The 18,695-nt window shown below is 41.3% G+C and overlaps 1 protein-coding gene across 5 annotated transcripts in view; it reads left to right on the top strand.

The window, feature by feature from the left end:
- The window catches only part of LOC119022980 (cadherin-4-like), a 244,394-nt gene that overhangs the window by 165,365 nt on the left and 60,334 nt on the right, over positions 1-18,695 (top strand). For all 5 annotated transcript variants that reach the window (XM_037104523.1, XM_037104524.1, XM_037104526.1 and 2 more), the window contains 2 exons: positions 7,127-7,353; positions 16,189-16,386. In XM_037104523.1, the coding sequence (XP_036960418.1) occupies positions 7,127-7,353; positions 16,189-16,386 (425 nt within the window). The remainder of the gene's footprint in view (positions 1-7,126; positions 7,354-16,188; positions 16,387-18,695) is intronic.

Genomic DNA, 18,695 nt, shown 5'->3' with positions numbered 1-18,695 from the left:
CAGCATCTTTTTTTAATTGGTGTTTAACTGTTGTTGATGGAGAAGTCAAAATAAACCCAGAAATTTCAGACCTCCACACTAACAGGAATGCCCACAGATTCACAAAGCAGTACGCATGCATGCTGCTACTAGTGGCTTTGTGTTTGCCTCAAGACCATCCTTGAGCCTTCTCTTATTCATTCAGTTAAACTTTAATGTGAAACCAAAGTAATAACAGATTTTCCAGCAGAGCAAGAGAAGGTGTTTGGGGTAAAAGTTGACAGGCACTATCTGCAGCTGAATATCTCTTGTTGGCATTTTGCGTTCACCCAGAGGAAGCAGCGCAGAGAAGTGTATCTCTTTCAACCCAACAAAACACAAAGTAAAGCTGCTTAATTTTACATAAGACACCACAGGCCATCCATATCCAGGACACCCACGACTCTACATTCACTCCATGGTACACGGTCTGCTGCAGTACTACATTGTTGCTGTATAAGCAAGGCTGGGAAAGTTTAGAGGAACAGAAAACTGGGAAACATGACTGAAATTCAAAACAAGATGTCTAGCTAGATAGCACTTTTTTAAATTTACATTCACATTCAGCTTATGCCTACAATCTTTTTCCTTTCCTTTCCTTTTTTTCCCTCCCAACCAAACAGTCTCTTTTATTCCCACTCACCTCTGAAGTAGAACAGTGAAACAACAAACTATGTGAAGCTGTGATTAACATTACTCTTCAGAATTTTGTCCGTGGAAACTTAAAGGAATTAATACAAAACTCAAGCCTCATTAAAAGTATTTTGTTTTAATTTGTTGTGCCTTTGTAGTTTTCAGACATGACAGCAGTTTATTCTTTGAATCTCCCAAGTGCATGTGGACATAAATGAACGAAAAACATTAAACAGTCAGATAATTGAACCAATGCAAGCAGGTGTGAAAACGTAATACAACAGCTTTGCTTTGATGCACATTTGACTGATAAGCTGTTAGTTTTGTGTATTAAACCATATTGACAACTTGCATTTCTTGAATAAAAAGGAAGTTGTAGAATATATATTTGGTTTTCTGTATCGTCTCTGCCCTGAACATGTTTGGTGCACATTCCCTCTCACTTTGTGCAATGTTTTGCTTTCTTTTTTGGATTATCGGAGCTGATCGCTGCTACTTTATAGGTTTCTGGAAAGGATGGAGGGATGAGCCAGTGTCCATGATTGGCTTCAATGAATGAGCTCCCTGATGAACTTCTAACATTGCTTTAAACAACCTTCCATCACAAGTTTGTTCTCTCTTCATAGTCTATCAATGGTGGACAGGGGACCTGGCTCTGTTTAGTCAGTCACTGAGGGCCCAGCCCACTGTAGAGCTCCGCTCTACTCTGATTAAACTGCACACTCCCCATGGTGCCTCTGATCAGCAGCCATACTCGTCTCTCACCATCCATCTCTTTATCCCGCCCTCTGTTTCCATCTCTCAGAGCGCCATCCCTCTCCCTTTGTCGCTCTTTTGCTCTCTCTTTCTCTCCTCTCTAGTTCTATCCATCCATCCATCTGTCCTGATCTCTCGGGAGGCCAGCCCAATTAACCTGTTTAAACAGCCATCTGAGCATCCCATCCATTCCAATGTGGCCGTGTGAGAAAGAGCCAGTTCACTGAGCCAGGATCCCAATGCCAGGCCCCCATACACTGCCCTCCTCAGCCTCTGCCTCCACTTCTCTTTCCATTTCTCCCTCATCATCATCATCATCATCATCATCATCGTCTTCCTCCGCATCTTTCTACTTTCTCTCAATGGGCCTGATTGCAGCAGAGAGCAGGACCTGGTAACAATGGTGTCTTTACTGTTTTCTAGGGCAGAGTGACATCTGATGCATTCACTGCACCATACTTTGAACAATTTAAACGGCTGCAGTCATAAACTCTACTGCCTCTGGAGATCTCCACTTTAACAACTGCAACCTGCCTATAAGCTTTTAGGCCTTTTTTCTTTTTCTTCTTTAATGTTCTTTCATTCATTTCACTGTCTGTCTGGTTGCAACCTCCACATACTCTCCATTCTCTCATCAATCTCACTCTCTTTCTGCCCTTCCTTTCTCCCTTCCTCTCCTCTCCTCTCACCTTCTTCCTGTCACTCCTCAGCTCTCAGCTCCTCTCTCTCCCCTGACTGTATCCCTTTCTCACTTCCCTTTCAACACTTGTCACCTACTTCCTTTCAGGCTGTCCAGAGAACAGCCCAAGAAGGTCACAATGCTTTTCAGAGTTGCTATCCTCCTTGTCCTTGTCTTGTTAGAAGGGGAAGGGAACTTTAATGAGAAAAAAAAGTAAAACGTTAAGACGGGGCTTGGCGTATGATATCCTCCAAGCAACACACAAAGCACCGTTTGACCACCTTCCAGGGAATGGTGATGAAGAAATCATGGAATTCATTCCCTCCCAGTGTGGCAACACAAATAGCATGGTGGTATTTGTAACATTGCAGGGGTGTGACTGCTCACATTCACTAGACAGTCGAGAAGTGCTTGGCTTGCTGCTTGGCACACTGGGGTGTCTGTGTTATTTGCCAGATCAATGCACAACCTGGGCCTACTGCTTTAGACGACTTGTTAATGTGCAGCATTGTGCCGTTGGGCTTCATTGCTCTGTTGTTGGCATTTTTATAATCTCTCTTATAGCAGTATCGACCCCAACTCAGTGAAAGAGGAGCTATTGGATGTGTGTGTGTGGGTGTGGGTGTGTGTGTGTGTGTGTGTGTGTGTGTGTGTGTGTGTGTGTGTGTGTGTGTGTGTGTGTGTGTGTGTGTTTGTGTGTGTAAGTGTTGATTGAGGGGTAAAATTGGCACTGTCTTTTTCTTTAATTGGTGCAAGAATAAGACCCTCTGGGTACTCTATACATAGCCTGTCACTCCATTTGTGTATGGCTATTGGTTCAGTTAGCTCAGCTCATTGTTGTAACATGCCGGTAATCATAGAACTAAATGCCCACATATACACTGACATAAACACACATGTATTGATTACATACCTACAGTATATACAGTACTATGGGCCTCATTATTTATTGGCTCACTGATATCATCTTTTACAGATTTTCATTGAAAGATGGATTTGTGATTTTTTTTCATAGTGTATAAACATTTTATGTACTGTTTTTTGCTCTTTTCTATATCAAGAAGTGTAGTTGTGTTAAGTCCTAAACTGACTGATCATGGCAAACCAACACATCCTCACACCAAAATGACTATGTTATTTCAATAGCCACTAGATGTGGCCACCTAACAATACACGTTGATATGGGTTGTAATAAACTGCTTGTACAGAAAACCTTTACAGCTGTTTACGTGTCAAGGACGAGCTGCCATTGTGTGGCCTGCGTCATTAGTGCCTCTGAGTATTATAGACAGAAAATAAGAGGAAAAAGTATATTATTAAGAAATAAAATGGCATAATTACTTAATTGTATTTCATCTTTCTTACCATAAGGTCCTAACCATTGCAGCATTCTTCCACATTTGAAGTTCAAGTACAGAATGTTTGTGCTTGTTTATTTATTAACTCAGCCTAGGACCTTTTGTTCTCTGCTTGTGTTTGTTGGTTGTGGATTTACATATGTTTAATTTGAAATTGATGCAGCTTGATTGATTAAAGGGGGCTGTTGGGCCTTGGTGGAAATATGGACTGTACTATGTTCCACTGAGTTATTTTTTCTCTCATTTTTAGCAGCTTTGCAATACCAAAATGAAAAGAGTTACATTTACAGATTGCTTTTGTAAAATTTAAAAATTATAAACTATTGAGAAATATATGCTTTATTTTATATAGCCGATGGTGATACTTCCCTCAATTACCCCCCTCCACAAAGTGAAGCCTCAGCCTGCAGGCCTCAACTAGCCACGACCGCAATACTGCTGCACTGCTGGCAGCATGCCTAGCTCTGTGAGAGACAATAATTGGAGGACAGCGAGAGAAGGGGCAACAGACTACCTGCTGCTTGTGTTGTTTCTTCCAGTATTTGACTGTTTCACAGGCACAAGGACTTAGACATACAATAAAGCATGCTCTGAGTTTGAATTTTGAGTTTGTTTGTTATAATATAATCAGGCAGGCTTCCAAAACTCTATTTACAGAGACATGTGTTTGTCAACTGGTGTGTTTGTTATTGTCACCCCTCCAACATTCAAAATCTATTCTTTGAGAATCTTCAGAAATAATGGTACAATGAAATGAGATAGGATTAGACAAAAAGAAAAGACAATGAGACAAACAGAAATCAGTAAGCAAGTTTTTTTGGGGGGGTTGTTTGAAATGTAGAAATGTTCAGCTACACAAAGAGAAAAAAAATTTGATGAACAGCAGTGGCTTTCCTGCCTCTTGGGCTGCTGTAATCCATCTTTCATGTCTTACCTCCACCCGTCTAGACCAGGACACTTGTGCTGCACCCGTTACACTTAGTTTTTTTTTAGGTCCCCTCTGACTGATCACTGAGTGGCTGACTGGACATCTGGTCTTAGAAGGGCATTGACATGATCTTAGGGCCAGACAGAACAAAAGCCGGATTTACTTGCAGTGTACTTTCTGTAATGGAAGCCCTTTTCAGCTGTTACAGAGATGTGGGAAGAGAGAATGAGGCGATACAACTGTGAGTTACAGCCCTCAGGTCAGGGTTTCCTACGAAACACCGTCTAGACATTGTAATCCCCGAGAGGGAAGTGCCGTGAAGGAGGAAAGGGATGAAGATGGGAGGCTAGTATTGACTACACTTGTCTGTGACTCATCTTCTCATGGACAGAGTTAATGTTTCATAGGAGATGAAACACAAGAGGGGCCCTCGCAGCTCCATACTGACCTGAAGCTGTACAGTACCATGTGATAGAAACTGTACATAATTACTACACCAGAGAGCAGAAAACTCTACGTCGGCATGCTTTCTACCATTCCTTGTTTGCTTTATTTTTGTATGTTTCTAGCTATTTTTGCTTTATATTGGCTGGGGTTATGCCTTGACTACTGAACTGGCATATGACGATGTCCACAGTCATCATGATTGACAATGACATTATTGTCCGGTGGGGTTGTGGTGGGGGGATTAACTCTTTGAGAAGTTTCCATTAGCATACCATTGTAGTCCCCACAGTTTCACACCTTTGCTTTGATGACAACCTCCAACTGTTTCAGCCAGCCAAGAGAATTGTCTCGTGTTACCAGTGAAGGGAGTCAGATCACCTCTCACATCCCTGCCTGGCGAGCATCTGACACACATCCCAGTGCCAGGTTTAAAAGGCTTTTTGACTCGACTCCACATGTCCATAACTTAACTGTAGACAGCCTCTGAAGCTTGAAATATAGTTAACAACCTGGCTATGCTGAGATGTCAAGCTGAAAAAACACACGTATACAAATAACAATGGCACGATTAAGAGAAACACATCTGCCACCAGTTGCCACCAATGTAGCCAGTCATCCTGGCTTCACCTGATTGTGCAGGCTTATATAAAGACATATCATTAACTCCTTTTCATTTCCTCTCCAATATGTCACAAATGCCAACAATAATTGCCTTATTGCAACTCTGAGGGGACCCACTACTTTTTTGTGCTCTCTGGTGGGGGTCCTTTTACATCACAATTTTTACAAATGTACAGGGCTCAGTAGTCTATGATCACTTGATTTTGTAGGCTATAGAACAGTTTAAACCTTTTGAGATTGATGTGTGATTTTGGCCTATATAAATAGAATGAGCTTGATTTTATCTGTATTGTACATACAATGCAGATACTAAGAAAGTGCAGGAACACAGCTCCCTGCAGAGTTGTTATTAGCAGTGACTGGATGTGTGACTGTAAAAGAGTGTGACTGTATAAATGCCAAAACTTTGTTATGTGGTGGGTGGTGCTAATTATAAAACTGAAATGTCATGCAATAAGAATGAGCCAATGAAGAGAAAAAAAAATTGGACTCAGGTTATTATGTGTGAGAACATGTGAGAAGATTGTGGAATTCTAGCTTGAGATACACAGACACTTAGTTGTTTACAAAGTTACTTGTATTGAAAGTGGTTTGCAATTAAGATTACTTTACTTATCTCATCTTATTTGGTGATAAGTGTTGAAAAAATGAATTTGGCATCTTTAGAGGGAAGAAAACCATTCAACCCTTTGCCCAAAGCCCTTCACCTTAAAATAGATGTCACAGCGAGAGAGTGATGCGGTGCGTTAAGTACTGTATAGAGTGTTTGTGGTCTTTATAGATGACTTCAGCTTATCTCTGTAAACACAAAGTGTGGAAAGACGAGGATGGGACAACCTGTGCAGCAATCATGGTGAAGGCAGATGATGTCATGGCTGAGAGCTGCCAGGGATAACTGTGAGAAGACCAGAAAAAGTGATTTCAGCCTTCAGATTAAAAGCTAAAAGCATAGTATTTTTCACTCAGGGAAAAAAACACATACAGCTATTACATACCACAACACTAGTGTAATCAATATTTCCTGACAGGATATTGGATCAGGATCAGGACAGTTTAAACAGTATTTATGAATATGAATGTACCATGAGAAAAGGGCTGACTATTAGTCTCTGCTGATTACCATTTAAATATATAATTTAGTTTCCCTATTGAACTTTGAATTTAGTTAAGAAGTTGCAACTTTGTTTGCTAATAAGGGCTTTATTTATTTTATGACCAGATTTATTCTCTGTAATCCTGGCAGTTAATCACTACACATTCTTCTCGGTCTACCTACAAACAATTTCAGTTGCACTGCCAGTGTTTTCCCCCACAGTCATCATCACACCATCACATGGTCGTTTCCTTCACATGCTTCTAAACATAACAATCCTCAAGAGTCTTATCCTTGTGATAGTTTGACCTTTAACTAATGGAGACTAATGGTCAGATGCACCAGAGTCAACCCAGGCACAATGATATGATCTCTGGTCACTCCTGTACCTCCTGTATTGAGGTGTTGTGTATTTAAGGTGCACTGTGTCTTTGTTTTTGCCTGTCTGCGAGTGAGAATAAGAGTTAAAAGTCTATTAAACATGCCATTGTATACTTTGTGCCTGTTTCATTACTTGTCACTCCATTAGTTGTCACTGAAATTGCCTCTTTTTGAATATTATATTAAAATCTTCTTAATTATCTCGCCTGCAGTGAAGTTTGATGACTGCATGGGGAATGAAGCGGTGGATTTCCAGAGCAGTGACCCTTTCTTCAGTGTGCGGGCAGATGGGTCCATCTTTGCCAAGGGACAGGGAGCCAGCTTGGAGGAACCAGTCCAGTTTAAACTGACAGCAAGAGGTCCACATGCACATGTCTGGGAGACTGTGGTCCAACTGGCTCTAATTGACCCACCTTCACCTCAACAAAATGAAAATGAGGTGAGTTCTACACTTACTGCACGTGAGCACAGACAAACACAAAAATGTCATGGTTGAAGTTTCCATCACGATACCACAGTTTCTCTTTCCTGTCAAATTTCTTCCAGTGGCCTGGTGATGGTAACAGCCAAGAATCAGGTCAAAACTCCTTGGGGTTTTAGAGAAAGCAAGAGAGACTCGAGCAGGAAGACGAAGCAGTAGCACATGGTTAAAAGTGATAGAATCACACTGCCACGGGGGAGAGTATGATTCCCCTCAGCCATAAGCTGTTATTGGAAAACATCCTGTGCCTTGGATATCCCAGGGGTTCTCAACTCTTCCTCCTCTATTTAAGAGCTGTCAGAGGTCAGGTGAGGACGGAGCAGCTGAGCTCACAAGTCCCAAAAGAACCACAAAGCCAGATATGATAGTCAATAGCAATGTAAGTTAAATTTTGTTCCACCTTGTGTCAGCCTCGGTCCAGTTGAGATGGTTGGTGCGATACCGCATGAAGCAGTAAACAATAGACACTTTTTAAATTTAAATGTTTTGTAAATGCCAATTGCTTTAGTAAAGTTTTTGATTCGGTCTGCTTCAAGATCTAGAAGCTACTTAAAAAACACCAGGGATAAGATATTGGACTCTTCTCACACAGAACACTGACAAAGCATCCTCTCCAAAATGTTCCCACACAGCTGATGTAAAATAAGTGTGTGGAACCTGTCACCCTGCTGTCTCATTTGAACTTGCTAGTCAATGACAATGTCTTCTTCTTCTTCTTCTTCTTCTTCTTCTTCTTCTTCTTCTTCTTCTTCTTCTTCTTCTTCTTCTTCTTCTGGAGAGTGAATGTGAAAACGGGATTTACTCACCGATTGACGTATGACAGACGGACATATTCTGCACATGACTGCATGCACCAAATCGTGATGCCGATATCATTACAGTTCCAGATGAAGGACTGTATCACTCCACTGCTCCCTCAGAGAATGATCTCTTGACTTGGTAGTTCCGTTCAGCTCCTCAGAGCTTTGAAGTTTCTTTTAGCTCATTGTTTTGGTTTTGCAGCTCACTCTTGTGATGTTTTGATTCAGTCTCACTGCTCTCATACTGTTGTCTTCAGCAGCTGTTTTATAAACTTCCTGCACATTTCGCAGAGCCATAGTCTTATATTTCCCTCAGGAGCTGGTGTAGTACAAAGCAGAGCGTAAAATACTTTGAATATTGGACTTAAGTTCACCAGATCACCATAAACACAACTCCAAAGCTGCTACTTATGTGCTAGATGTGTAAATAGGCGACTGTTGAGTAACAAGTTCATGAACAACTTAGAAGACCATAATATATCAGAGCTGTGTTCACAGCTTGCTTTCACTGCCTGCAATTGGCAAATCAATCTGTATCAGAATTAACAAATACCAAAAGGGCTGCCTAAAAACTGCAGTTTTTTTCACCTCATTCCAGTGATATAAGCATCCGGATGATGCTTTCTTGTGTGACTTGTTTGTGTGTCAATGAAAAAATTAATTTAATGTCAACAAATGCACATTTTTGGAGTGAATAGAACTTTTATCTGCTTTTCTTGAGGATGGTGGTCGACTGCACCTTCATAGGCCATCACTTTATCGCAGTGCTTAGGCAGACAAAAATTCTGAGATGCATTGTTCAAATATATAATCACAGAGCTCTTGACAACATTTTTGGTGGACGTGAACTCACTTTAGGCCTTGAGTTAATCATTACTGACAACAAAATATGAACTTTGGTTCTACTGTAAGCAAAAGATGAAAATAAAATCAATTCAGTACTTATCTGATGCCAGCGAGGTTAGTTTGGATGATTCAAGGTATCTGACTTCTTAAAGTAGTTGAACTTTTTTGACAATGGATAGATTTTGAGAGCGAGCCCATTAAACCATTAAAACCGGATGATAAATATCTTTCAGCTGGATTTTCTTTCGTTAGGCACAACACAGAAGGGATGGCACAGAGTCAGTCATAGAATCATGGAGACAAATAGAGAGGCGGAGTGGGACATTGGCCAATGAAGGATCTATTAGTGGGAGTGGGTGTAAGGATGAGTAAGTTGTTCTGGCTGTGGATAGGTTTGCCTTCATTCTCACACTTTTGTAGCTCAGGCTTTTTCAAATGATTCAATGGTTAGTAGGTTTGTGCAGCAGTGTGAAACAACAGTGTGTCAAAGGTCAAAAGTTATTGTACTTCATTTTCAAGTATGTTAAATAATATAAGGATCCTGAGGAGCCGTGAACAGACAGATGAACAATTGGAGGCCTAGACAGGGTCATAGGTCAGAAACACGCTACATGTTGGAACAATCATGCTTGCAGTGAGAGCAGGAGCAGAAAGCAGGGCGCTGAAGCAAAATGTGATGTTTCATTATGGAAATGGCGCTTTGTGGCGTGCTCTGTTGAATAATAACTTCCAGATGTCTGGGTAGCCAGGGGCTGGCTGATATCAAAGCGTGCAGGGTTTTGGGGAGGCAGTGGCGTGGAGGGGAAGAGCTGGGACCACCGCCAGCTGGCTAAGGCTGATGGCACCAGGGCTGGGGGGCCGCATCCATTTCACACTCAGTGACTCCTGTTCACATAGCGTCAGTGTGCGTAAGTGTGTGTGTCTAGTATGCGCATGAGAATGTTATTTGTTTGTGCTTTTTTTGGGTGAGAGATTAAGTCAGATCAAGTGTGAATTATGCTAATTTTGCGTAAAATTTCCATGGCTGTCTTTGTTAGGGCAGACAGTGTCTTATGTGATGGGCCTATAGGTTTTATCTGCTCTAAGTGTAGGGCTGAATGTCAAAGAGGGAAAATAACACACCCTTTAAATCTCTGCTATCTGAGAAGCTGTCGTTATAAATTCTGATATCTGACTCCAGTTTGCTTCTGCTCCTTATCCTCGGTCTTTCATAATAGTTTAAAGAACTACACAGACATCCCTGGTTAACCTTTTTTTAAAATCAATTTCATCACCTTCCTGTACTTTCTCTATTTCTCTGCGAATGCGAGTAAGAAACAGTGAATTTGAGCTGAAGGGTTTGATCAAAATTACACCATGGCTAGAAAAAAGCCCATTTAAGCCTTTTGCAGCCATGATGGGCACAGTTCTTTCTCAATCTCACTGTGTCTGTTTTTTTTTTCTTCATCTTTTTCTCTCTACATCTCTCTCCGGGGAGCTCACTAGTACCTGTTAGCATGTGTAGATAAAAGGATCTGGAGCATGACTTATTTAGGCAGGGGGAGGAGAGGGGGGTCACATCTGCTTCTGACAATCCTTTTCCTCATCCCCCTCATTCTATCCCAAACATGTCTCGCTCCACCTCTGGCTTTCCTCACCGCACTGGTGGGATGTGGGGCAACTGTTCCCTCCAGTCAACCCCACTAAGCCTCCCTCCTTCTGAAGAAAAAGAATACATTTGTCCAGACCAAGCTCACATCTGTCTCACCCTGCTCTGCTGACAAACCCAGTTTGCGCACACAGGCATGTTGCGCTTGGCAGAGGTTTGTCTCCTGAATATGGACTAAATGCAAAGGATCATGTGCATGTTTCAGTGAGCTTGTCACACACCACAGTGAACATGGGATAAAGCAACATGTGTGTTTGGAAGGCTAGGTTGTTGTTCAGACTGGTAACTGTAGAAGAGGAGAGGGGGGTTAAGAGGTTCAATTTGGGACATGAGCATGAAAGCAAGCTGCTCAGCCTCATGAGTATCATCAAGTTTTGTACTGTTTCAGGGCTTATAGCTCCCCTGGTGAGCAAAAGACCACCTGCAGTGTTACCTCAACTACTTATCAGAAAGATAAACCATTTTAACATTCTGTATTTTAGTGGTATTGCCACATTTCTGTCATGAGTTTAAAACTAATATACAACATATTTATTGTTCCTTACCGGAATTTTCACTTTACTTAGATTAGATAGATATATAGTTATATTACTTATATATAAGTATGTATACTTATGTAGATACTTACATGGATTTCCTAAGCTTTTTAAAGATATCAACCATCAACCATTTTAGAATAACAGTTGGTATGTCGAAACTTAATTCTTGACCTTGGAAATAGAAACTTAAAATTCAGTCACACCATCAAATTTTCATCGACTATCTATACAAGTCTCTTACTGTTAAAGGAACAGTTCAGCAGTGTTATGGTTGTTTTGGTTGTCTAGATAGCTGCCCTATCTGGAATATAAAGGAACTAGAAGGTACTTGGCTAATAGGGTTTAAAAAGCTCAAAAATGTTCAGCTCAGTAGCAGCGTCATTTAGATAACCTGCAGACATTATTGCTCTTTCATGTACAGGATACTGTTTCAGATTGGTCTCTTTGCTCTCAACAGCATTGTTTCCAGATGCAGGCAGCTGTTTTATCTGAAAAATATCCGATAAATCTAAATCATACTGAAGCATTTAACAGCTAAAGGGCCAGCTATTTCCATCAGTAGTTGGTGGAGACCAAAACAGAACTGAAAGGAGAACAAATACAGGATTTACACACAGCAGGTGCATTACCCTATGTTAATGCTTATGTTGCTTCTCTACTATTCCTTTACATCTAGCTCGCTAATAGCATTTGTAAGATATTCACCTAGCCGTGGGGAAGACTTCAGTCATGCACGATGGGTGGATAGGGAGAGTGCACATATTACATATTTGTATGTAACTGTTATATATACTGTACTGTAAATATAACTTATATGAATGTAATTGTTTTCTACAAATAACCAAATCTAGATTTAAACCTGATGATATGGCACTGTTGTTTACAACATGTTTCTGCTGCCCTCAAGTGGCCAAAAAATATAACATTTCAAATTGCAACCATTTCAGTCCAAACATTGTAGGTGTTAGAATCACAGTTTTTCTACCCCTTGGTACCTACATGGATCAGCTTATCTCGTCTTTCCCTCAGTTTAATGATAAAATGTTCTCCTCTTTTATAATATGAACACATCCTCTCCTGCTGCACCATTAGTGAAAGTGCCCTCAATTGCACAGTACATGATGTTTGAAATGTAACGCTTGGTTGATGAAACTGAACATGACACCTTAGCCCATGCCCCTCCACACCCCGCACCCCCGTCCACCCACACAAACACATACACACCATATGCCAGGTTGCTTGACGTATTTCCTTTAAAGCAACCTTAAAAGCTTTTCTCTTGGGCGTCCATCTAATGAAGTCAGCCTTGAAAGCATTGTTTCCGCTGGCAGATACAAGCCAACCCTCTGAGGGATCTTGACCAGGCAAGAACAAACAGAGGGAGACAAAGAGAAAACACTTTTTATAGACTGCATTGTACAGGACCCTCAACTTTCAATATGTGCCAGAAGCCATTCCTATCTTCCAACACTGCAGCCTGCTCCTGTGTTGTATTTTATTTTTATTCTCAAATGTCAACTGCTGGGGAGGAACAGTAAGGCTACATGCTGCACAGAAGTAATATAAAAATGAAAAATTGGAAGAGGTATTAAAAACACCAGCCTCTTTATATGTAAATGCATGGTGATTGAACCTTTTTCTCTTTTGCTCCAGAATTCACAAGCCTAGATCTTCCGGTACTCTGACACAAACACCCTCCCACGCATACTCAACGAACACACACATAGGCACACATACATGCACAGTACATGCACACAGACGTAAAGCATGCACATATAAGTTCCACCTTCTGCTTCCTGTTTTCTTTACTGTATTGGCACAACACACCAAAAACTGTGGACAAGACATAATTAAAAACAAACAAAGTACTTAGCAGATACTCAGGGAAAAAAAACTTGGATTCAGGACTAAAGATATGATTTAAAAAAAAAAAACTTAAACATCAAACAGAAATTTCCTCAAGAGCAATTACTGAGGGTGGTCAAAAAGTACTGTCAAACAAGAAAAGTGTAACAAATTGCCTAAATTAAAAATTAACATCTGGCTTTTCTAACAAAGCAAACGCTTGAACATCTATTGAAAAATTCTTGTTATGTTTGAAATGAATGGGGTTTCTTCTGCTTCTATATTGACATAATGCTTAGGTGATGTCGCGGCTACAGCGGGTAGATAGATGAATTACATAGATGGATGGATGGATAGATGGATAGATAGATTGATTGGACCACCCTCTATGAATAAGTGAGTGAATGTTGAGTGAATTAATTAATTAAAATGTTTTCACCCCTGGTGTCCCTGGAGCAGACGTGACAAAGACATGAACTGTAAATTTGTTGGGGCCTGGTGGTAAGAGTGTTTGGAAGGTGATGCTCCGTGCTGCTGTTGCCTGCTGGTTCACCATCAGCCTAACACAGCCAAGTGCTCGAGGAATCACTGTTATTGAGACAAGCTGTCAGGACACACTGACTGGGAGGAGAGATGGAGAAAAACAATAACACTGCAAGAGAAGGGCAGGTGGGAGCACGGGAGCAAGGGATAGCTCAGGGGAACGTGATTGAGACAGAGTGCAAGTGATGCATCGCTTCAGCAATGATGTTCGTGACTGAATTCTTGACATGTTTTTACTGACTTGTAACCCTGAGATATGTTGGTAAACTTACTGTAGAACAACTCTGTGGGTTGACAATTTAATGTAACCTTTAGATCCCTTACATACAGCACATCTATGTAGCCCCTGGGACACTGAACATGTGGTCTGTAGAGAGTGTGCCTTGAGATGGTGGACCGTATATAACCCTGACATAAACGCGCTGAAGTGTGTGATGTATTCAAACATATGATACCATGGGTGCAAAATTAAAGCTCCCTCACTGTATTTTCAATTAGTTCTGTTTGTTTCAACCCAATCTGGAAGCATCTGCATTGATGCAGAATGTCTTTAGTTCACCTTCATGTGTTTGGCAGCATTTCCACATGAGGACATCAATTTAGATGAGGTGATATGCCTGATAGCTTTAGCATTTGATGTAGCTCCTCTGACTCATGGGTGAGTTAATGTTCATGAGGAGATTGAAAATGTGCTCCTTTCAAGTTCCTTATTTGAGCATCTTTCAAAAAGACAGGTTTGTGGTGGTCATTCCTCTCTGCCTGCAGGGAGTGTGTGAGGGGAGTGTGTGATGATAGAATACTGTATGATTGAAGCTTGTGTCTGTGGCTCAGCTGTCACTGTCAAAGGAAAGATGCTGTAAATCCTACTACAGACATGCTCTGTGTTAATAGACTTTTTATGCCTGTCGTAAATGACAATGTCTATAGTTTATGGCATCTTTCACATACATGCGCATGTACACACACACATACAAACTCTTATATGCAAAGAATTTGTGCACACACACTTTACGGCTTTGTCCAGCCTTATGCATAATGACAGATTAACCTGATAAGATCATCATTTAACACACCGTGTGCATTGCTTACATGGTGCATTGCAGAGATTAAAATATAAAGCCAGTCAAAATTACACTATGTGTGGAAATAATTGAATGAGAAATTGTTAAGTTCTGATTTACTTTATTTAAAATTGATTCATTCATTCATTCATTCATTCATTCATTCATTTTAAAAATGGTCCACTTGTCAATACCATGTGAGTTAGGAAGGGCATGGGAAGGGATTTTGTAGATTTCTAAAACAGGATATTTTTAAAAAAAGATCATGTAAGCTTTAAAATGTTCTCACTGTAATGAATGTCATAATGATTGCAATGTAGTTTCAACTAATATGGTTAATCAAAACATTAATTAATTATATGCCTTTTGTCCAGCTCTTGGCCAATTCTGAAAATCTCCTATTCAGCATCATGGCACAGAAAAATTGTCACTAATGATGGTAAAGCTTGAGAAAGAAAAATATGATAAAAATGTATTTAGGTGGTGCAATTAGCATTCAGAATAAGAAACTTTAACACACACTTATATTATTTAACACTTTTCAGAATCAGAATACTACTATTGATCCCGGGGGGGAAATTGTGTAATTGTCTTTTAAAGTCTATTAGGGCCCACTGTGTAAAAAAGGAAACGGTGATTAGTAATAATTTGGGCGATGAGCAAGGTGAGTTCTCAGCCTGATCTAAATGTGTAGTTGACCAATCAGATTGCTTGGTCAGAGCTACTTGTCTTCCTCATCACTATCCAGTGAGTCAGTGAGTCAGTGAGGAGTGTGTGAGCACATTAAATGACTGTATTAATGTGTGAATGGATCCATACCACCTTGTTTACATAGCCCCATCATGCATTCCCTTCGACTATAGTAATGGCGGAAGTACTGCAGGTTAAATAATAGATATATTATTGTTGCAAAAGCAGCCCCACAATGACAAAAGGGAAGTCTGCCCCCGGCTGCCTTTCATGGTGGGGAGTAGCTGCCTTACACACTTCCATAGCACTTCCTCACTACAGTTGTCTTAAAACACATGTAGCTAAAATTAGGGAAATGTTTTAGCTAACAAAGAGATGGTGCCACCAGAACTTGCTGCCAAGGAAACCTATGACTGTGGCAACTAAAGAACTCACATCATTGAAAATGAGGCAGGAGTCAATTTTGCCTGTATCTAGGTTTCCTGAATTTTGCCATACCATATCAATTAAAAAATGGTTTTAATATAACAATTGACTATCTAGTGTCTGTTGAAATGATATTACATAAATCTGCTAATATTATTAGAGAACATAGATCACAACATAGGTTGTATGTATGTGCAGATTGTTAGTGGGATCAGATGTACCCGGTAACCACAGTGGTGGAGATATGCCCTGCTGCGGCCCAATTGTACGGCCCAGTACTAAACTTGTCTTGTTGTCCTTTGAGCTTCTGATCTGACATAGAAAACCCTCGGCCATCACATCAGTTACTGTTATCATTAACAGCCTACTAAATAAAGCCTTGTGTTGTCTTAAAGGTCACGAAGGAAGAGGGGAAAGTTGCAGAGAGAAAAGAGAGGAAGGAGGCGTTTCAGGCACCACCCCCTGTCATCATGTTCTCAGGGTCCCGCCTGAACAGCTCCAAGGGTCTGCGGAGACAGAAGAGGGACTGGGTGATCCCACCAATCAACGTGGCAGAAAATTCTCGAGGACCATTCCCTCAGATGCTCGTCAGCGTAAGTGACAGTTTTGATGGGCCGCATCACTGATTCGTTCTGAATTCACAGCTGGGATTTCTTGAGGGCACTTCATGGCTAACGCTGATTGTGGGTGTGTGATGATTAGTGATAAAGAACAGAAATACATTAACATAACGGGTTTGTTCTCCTCGTCCTCGCAGATGATTATGTTGTGATCCCCCGATGTAATTATAGCCACAAAATCTTAAGGTATTTAAACAGCCCTGATTGGCCCTGAGACATTTCCCCTTCAGACACGGAACGGGCTCCAAAACAACTAAGCAGCTAAACCCTCCCACAGTGAGAGGTCCATTGGGTTCACAGTGAATCGAATGATTATTTCTGCTCCTTCATGCATCCTTTCTTTCCTTTATCAGGCCATTTCAGAAAGGTTGCCCGAAGTTCAATACTATTTCTCTAGCTCCTTTATAACAATACAATTTGTCACAGAATCTTTGCTGAAGCCATAACTCTGAGCCTCCTGTGGGATATAAGGAGAATGTTAGAAAAGCTTCCCAGGCCCATAAGAACAATGAGGTTCATCCGCCTTGCCCAATAACATCTTGATAGTTTAAACTTGAATAGATCAGAGGTAATAACATGGACAATAACCGGCATCCATGCCTTTAGAACTAAACGACACCTCAGCTGTCGTTGCCTCATCATTATTCAATAAACCCTAACATTCTCATTTAGCGTTCAGTATTGAAATGTGGCAACAACAACTTACTCCCATCACTGCAAATTTAATTTCTGCAAAACTGCTAGTTTTGATAAGTACGAAATATCAACACAACATGGTTGAAGGTCGAGCCTGTACAAAGCTGTCTGACAAAAAAACATGAATAAATAAATGTTTGTGTAAATGTGTTGTTGTGCAAAGCTCAAGCTGCAGAGTGTTTAAGATTTCAGAGATTCTGTCACAACAGAATGCGCAGTTTGCCTCTCTCATAGCAGATCTCTAGACTCTGAGCTTGTTGTGCGTGCTGTAATTCATCAAAAAACATCATTCCAGGAGTCCACTGTCTCATTCCCTGCTCCCACTTTTCTTCTCTCTTTATCTGGGATATCTAGCCATCAGCTTTTCCTTGCTGTTTACAAACCTCTCACAGTTTATCTCTTTTGGGTCTTAAATTGTGCAAAAGAAGCACTTTTTCCTTTTGTTTCTGTTCTTTGTTTTCCTGCCAGGCTTCATCCAATCCCCAGGGAAAAGCCTCAGGAGCTGCTTGAAGGAAACTTTTTTTGATTCTCCTCTCTTTTTTTTAGATAGAGAAACAAAAACATCAAGTCAAAGACGAGAGTTGTAAGTCTTTGTTTTGGAGTTGGAGTGTGTCCCATCAGCCTGGCATGGTGTGGCACTCTCATCTGAGCTTGCTCAGCCCTTCAGTAGTGCTACACCAGCCATAAACTGGCCAAACAGTTCTGCTGATTCCATGAGCTGGTTAAAACCAGAGAGAGACTGCGGGGATGAGGACAGGCGGGGCGGGGGGGGGGGGGGGGGGGGGGGGGGGTATCAAAGGAACATTTGAAGGTATATTGTGCAGCCAAACACAATCCACTTTGTGCAGTAAATAGGTCCGTCAGGGGCTGGTGGATTGCTGAGAGTGTAGCGTTCAGAGCAGAGGAGAAGTGATGCGTGCTGATGCCTCCGTTGGGGTCTCAGGCTCCCGTCTTTCTCTTTAATGATGACTGGAGGGCAGCAGGGCCATACTGAGAACTAAAGATTTTAACAAGGAGACAGCTCTGGGGGTTGGATGGCATGGGAATGATTTTGCCATACATATTGTTTATGTGTTTATTCCACTTTTACAACCTCTTTGGTCCCCTGCTGAGAATTGAGGCTTTTGTGCATCTGTTTCAACTTTAATTTCATCAAGCAAACAGAACTTTTTTTTTCAGTCTCTGACATTTAATATGTTAATCGCAATTTCCAATTTTTTGGAACATGTTGGAAAACAGAGTTCACAGTCATTCTGTCTCACCCCCGGACAGAAACCCCCCCCCCCCAGTGTCTCTCTCCAACTGTGCCATTACTCAGTGCTCTGTGTGCTGTGGCTGTGTGATGCCTCCTCTAATGGCCTGTGAAGTCAGTCCCTTTCCTAATGGGCTGTTCTGTCATCCAGCGCAGCACTGAGTGACATGCAGACAGCGGCCTTCCCCACCATCCCGCCGCTTTTCTCCCTGCCCTGACCAAGTTGCCATCAGTTGGACAGGTGGGGTGACAGCAGCCCTCACCTGCATCTCCCCAGGTCTGCGGCACTGTCACTTTGATCAGGCCAGCACAGGACCTGGCAGGTGTCAGGACA

The sequence above is a fragment of the Acanthopagrus latus genome, chromosome 7 (assembly GCF_904848185.1).
Source record: "Acanthopagrus latus isolate v.2019 chromosome 7, fAcaLat1.1, whole genome shotgun sequence".
NCBI classification, from domain to species: Eukaryota; Metazoa; Chordata; class Actinopteri; order Spariformes; family Sparidae; genus Acanthopagrus; species Acanthopagrus latus.
The sequence above is the reverse complement of the archived record's forward strand: the minus strand, read 5'-3'. Positions and strand labels throughout refer to the sequence as shown.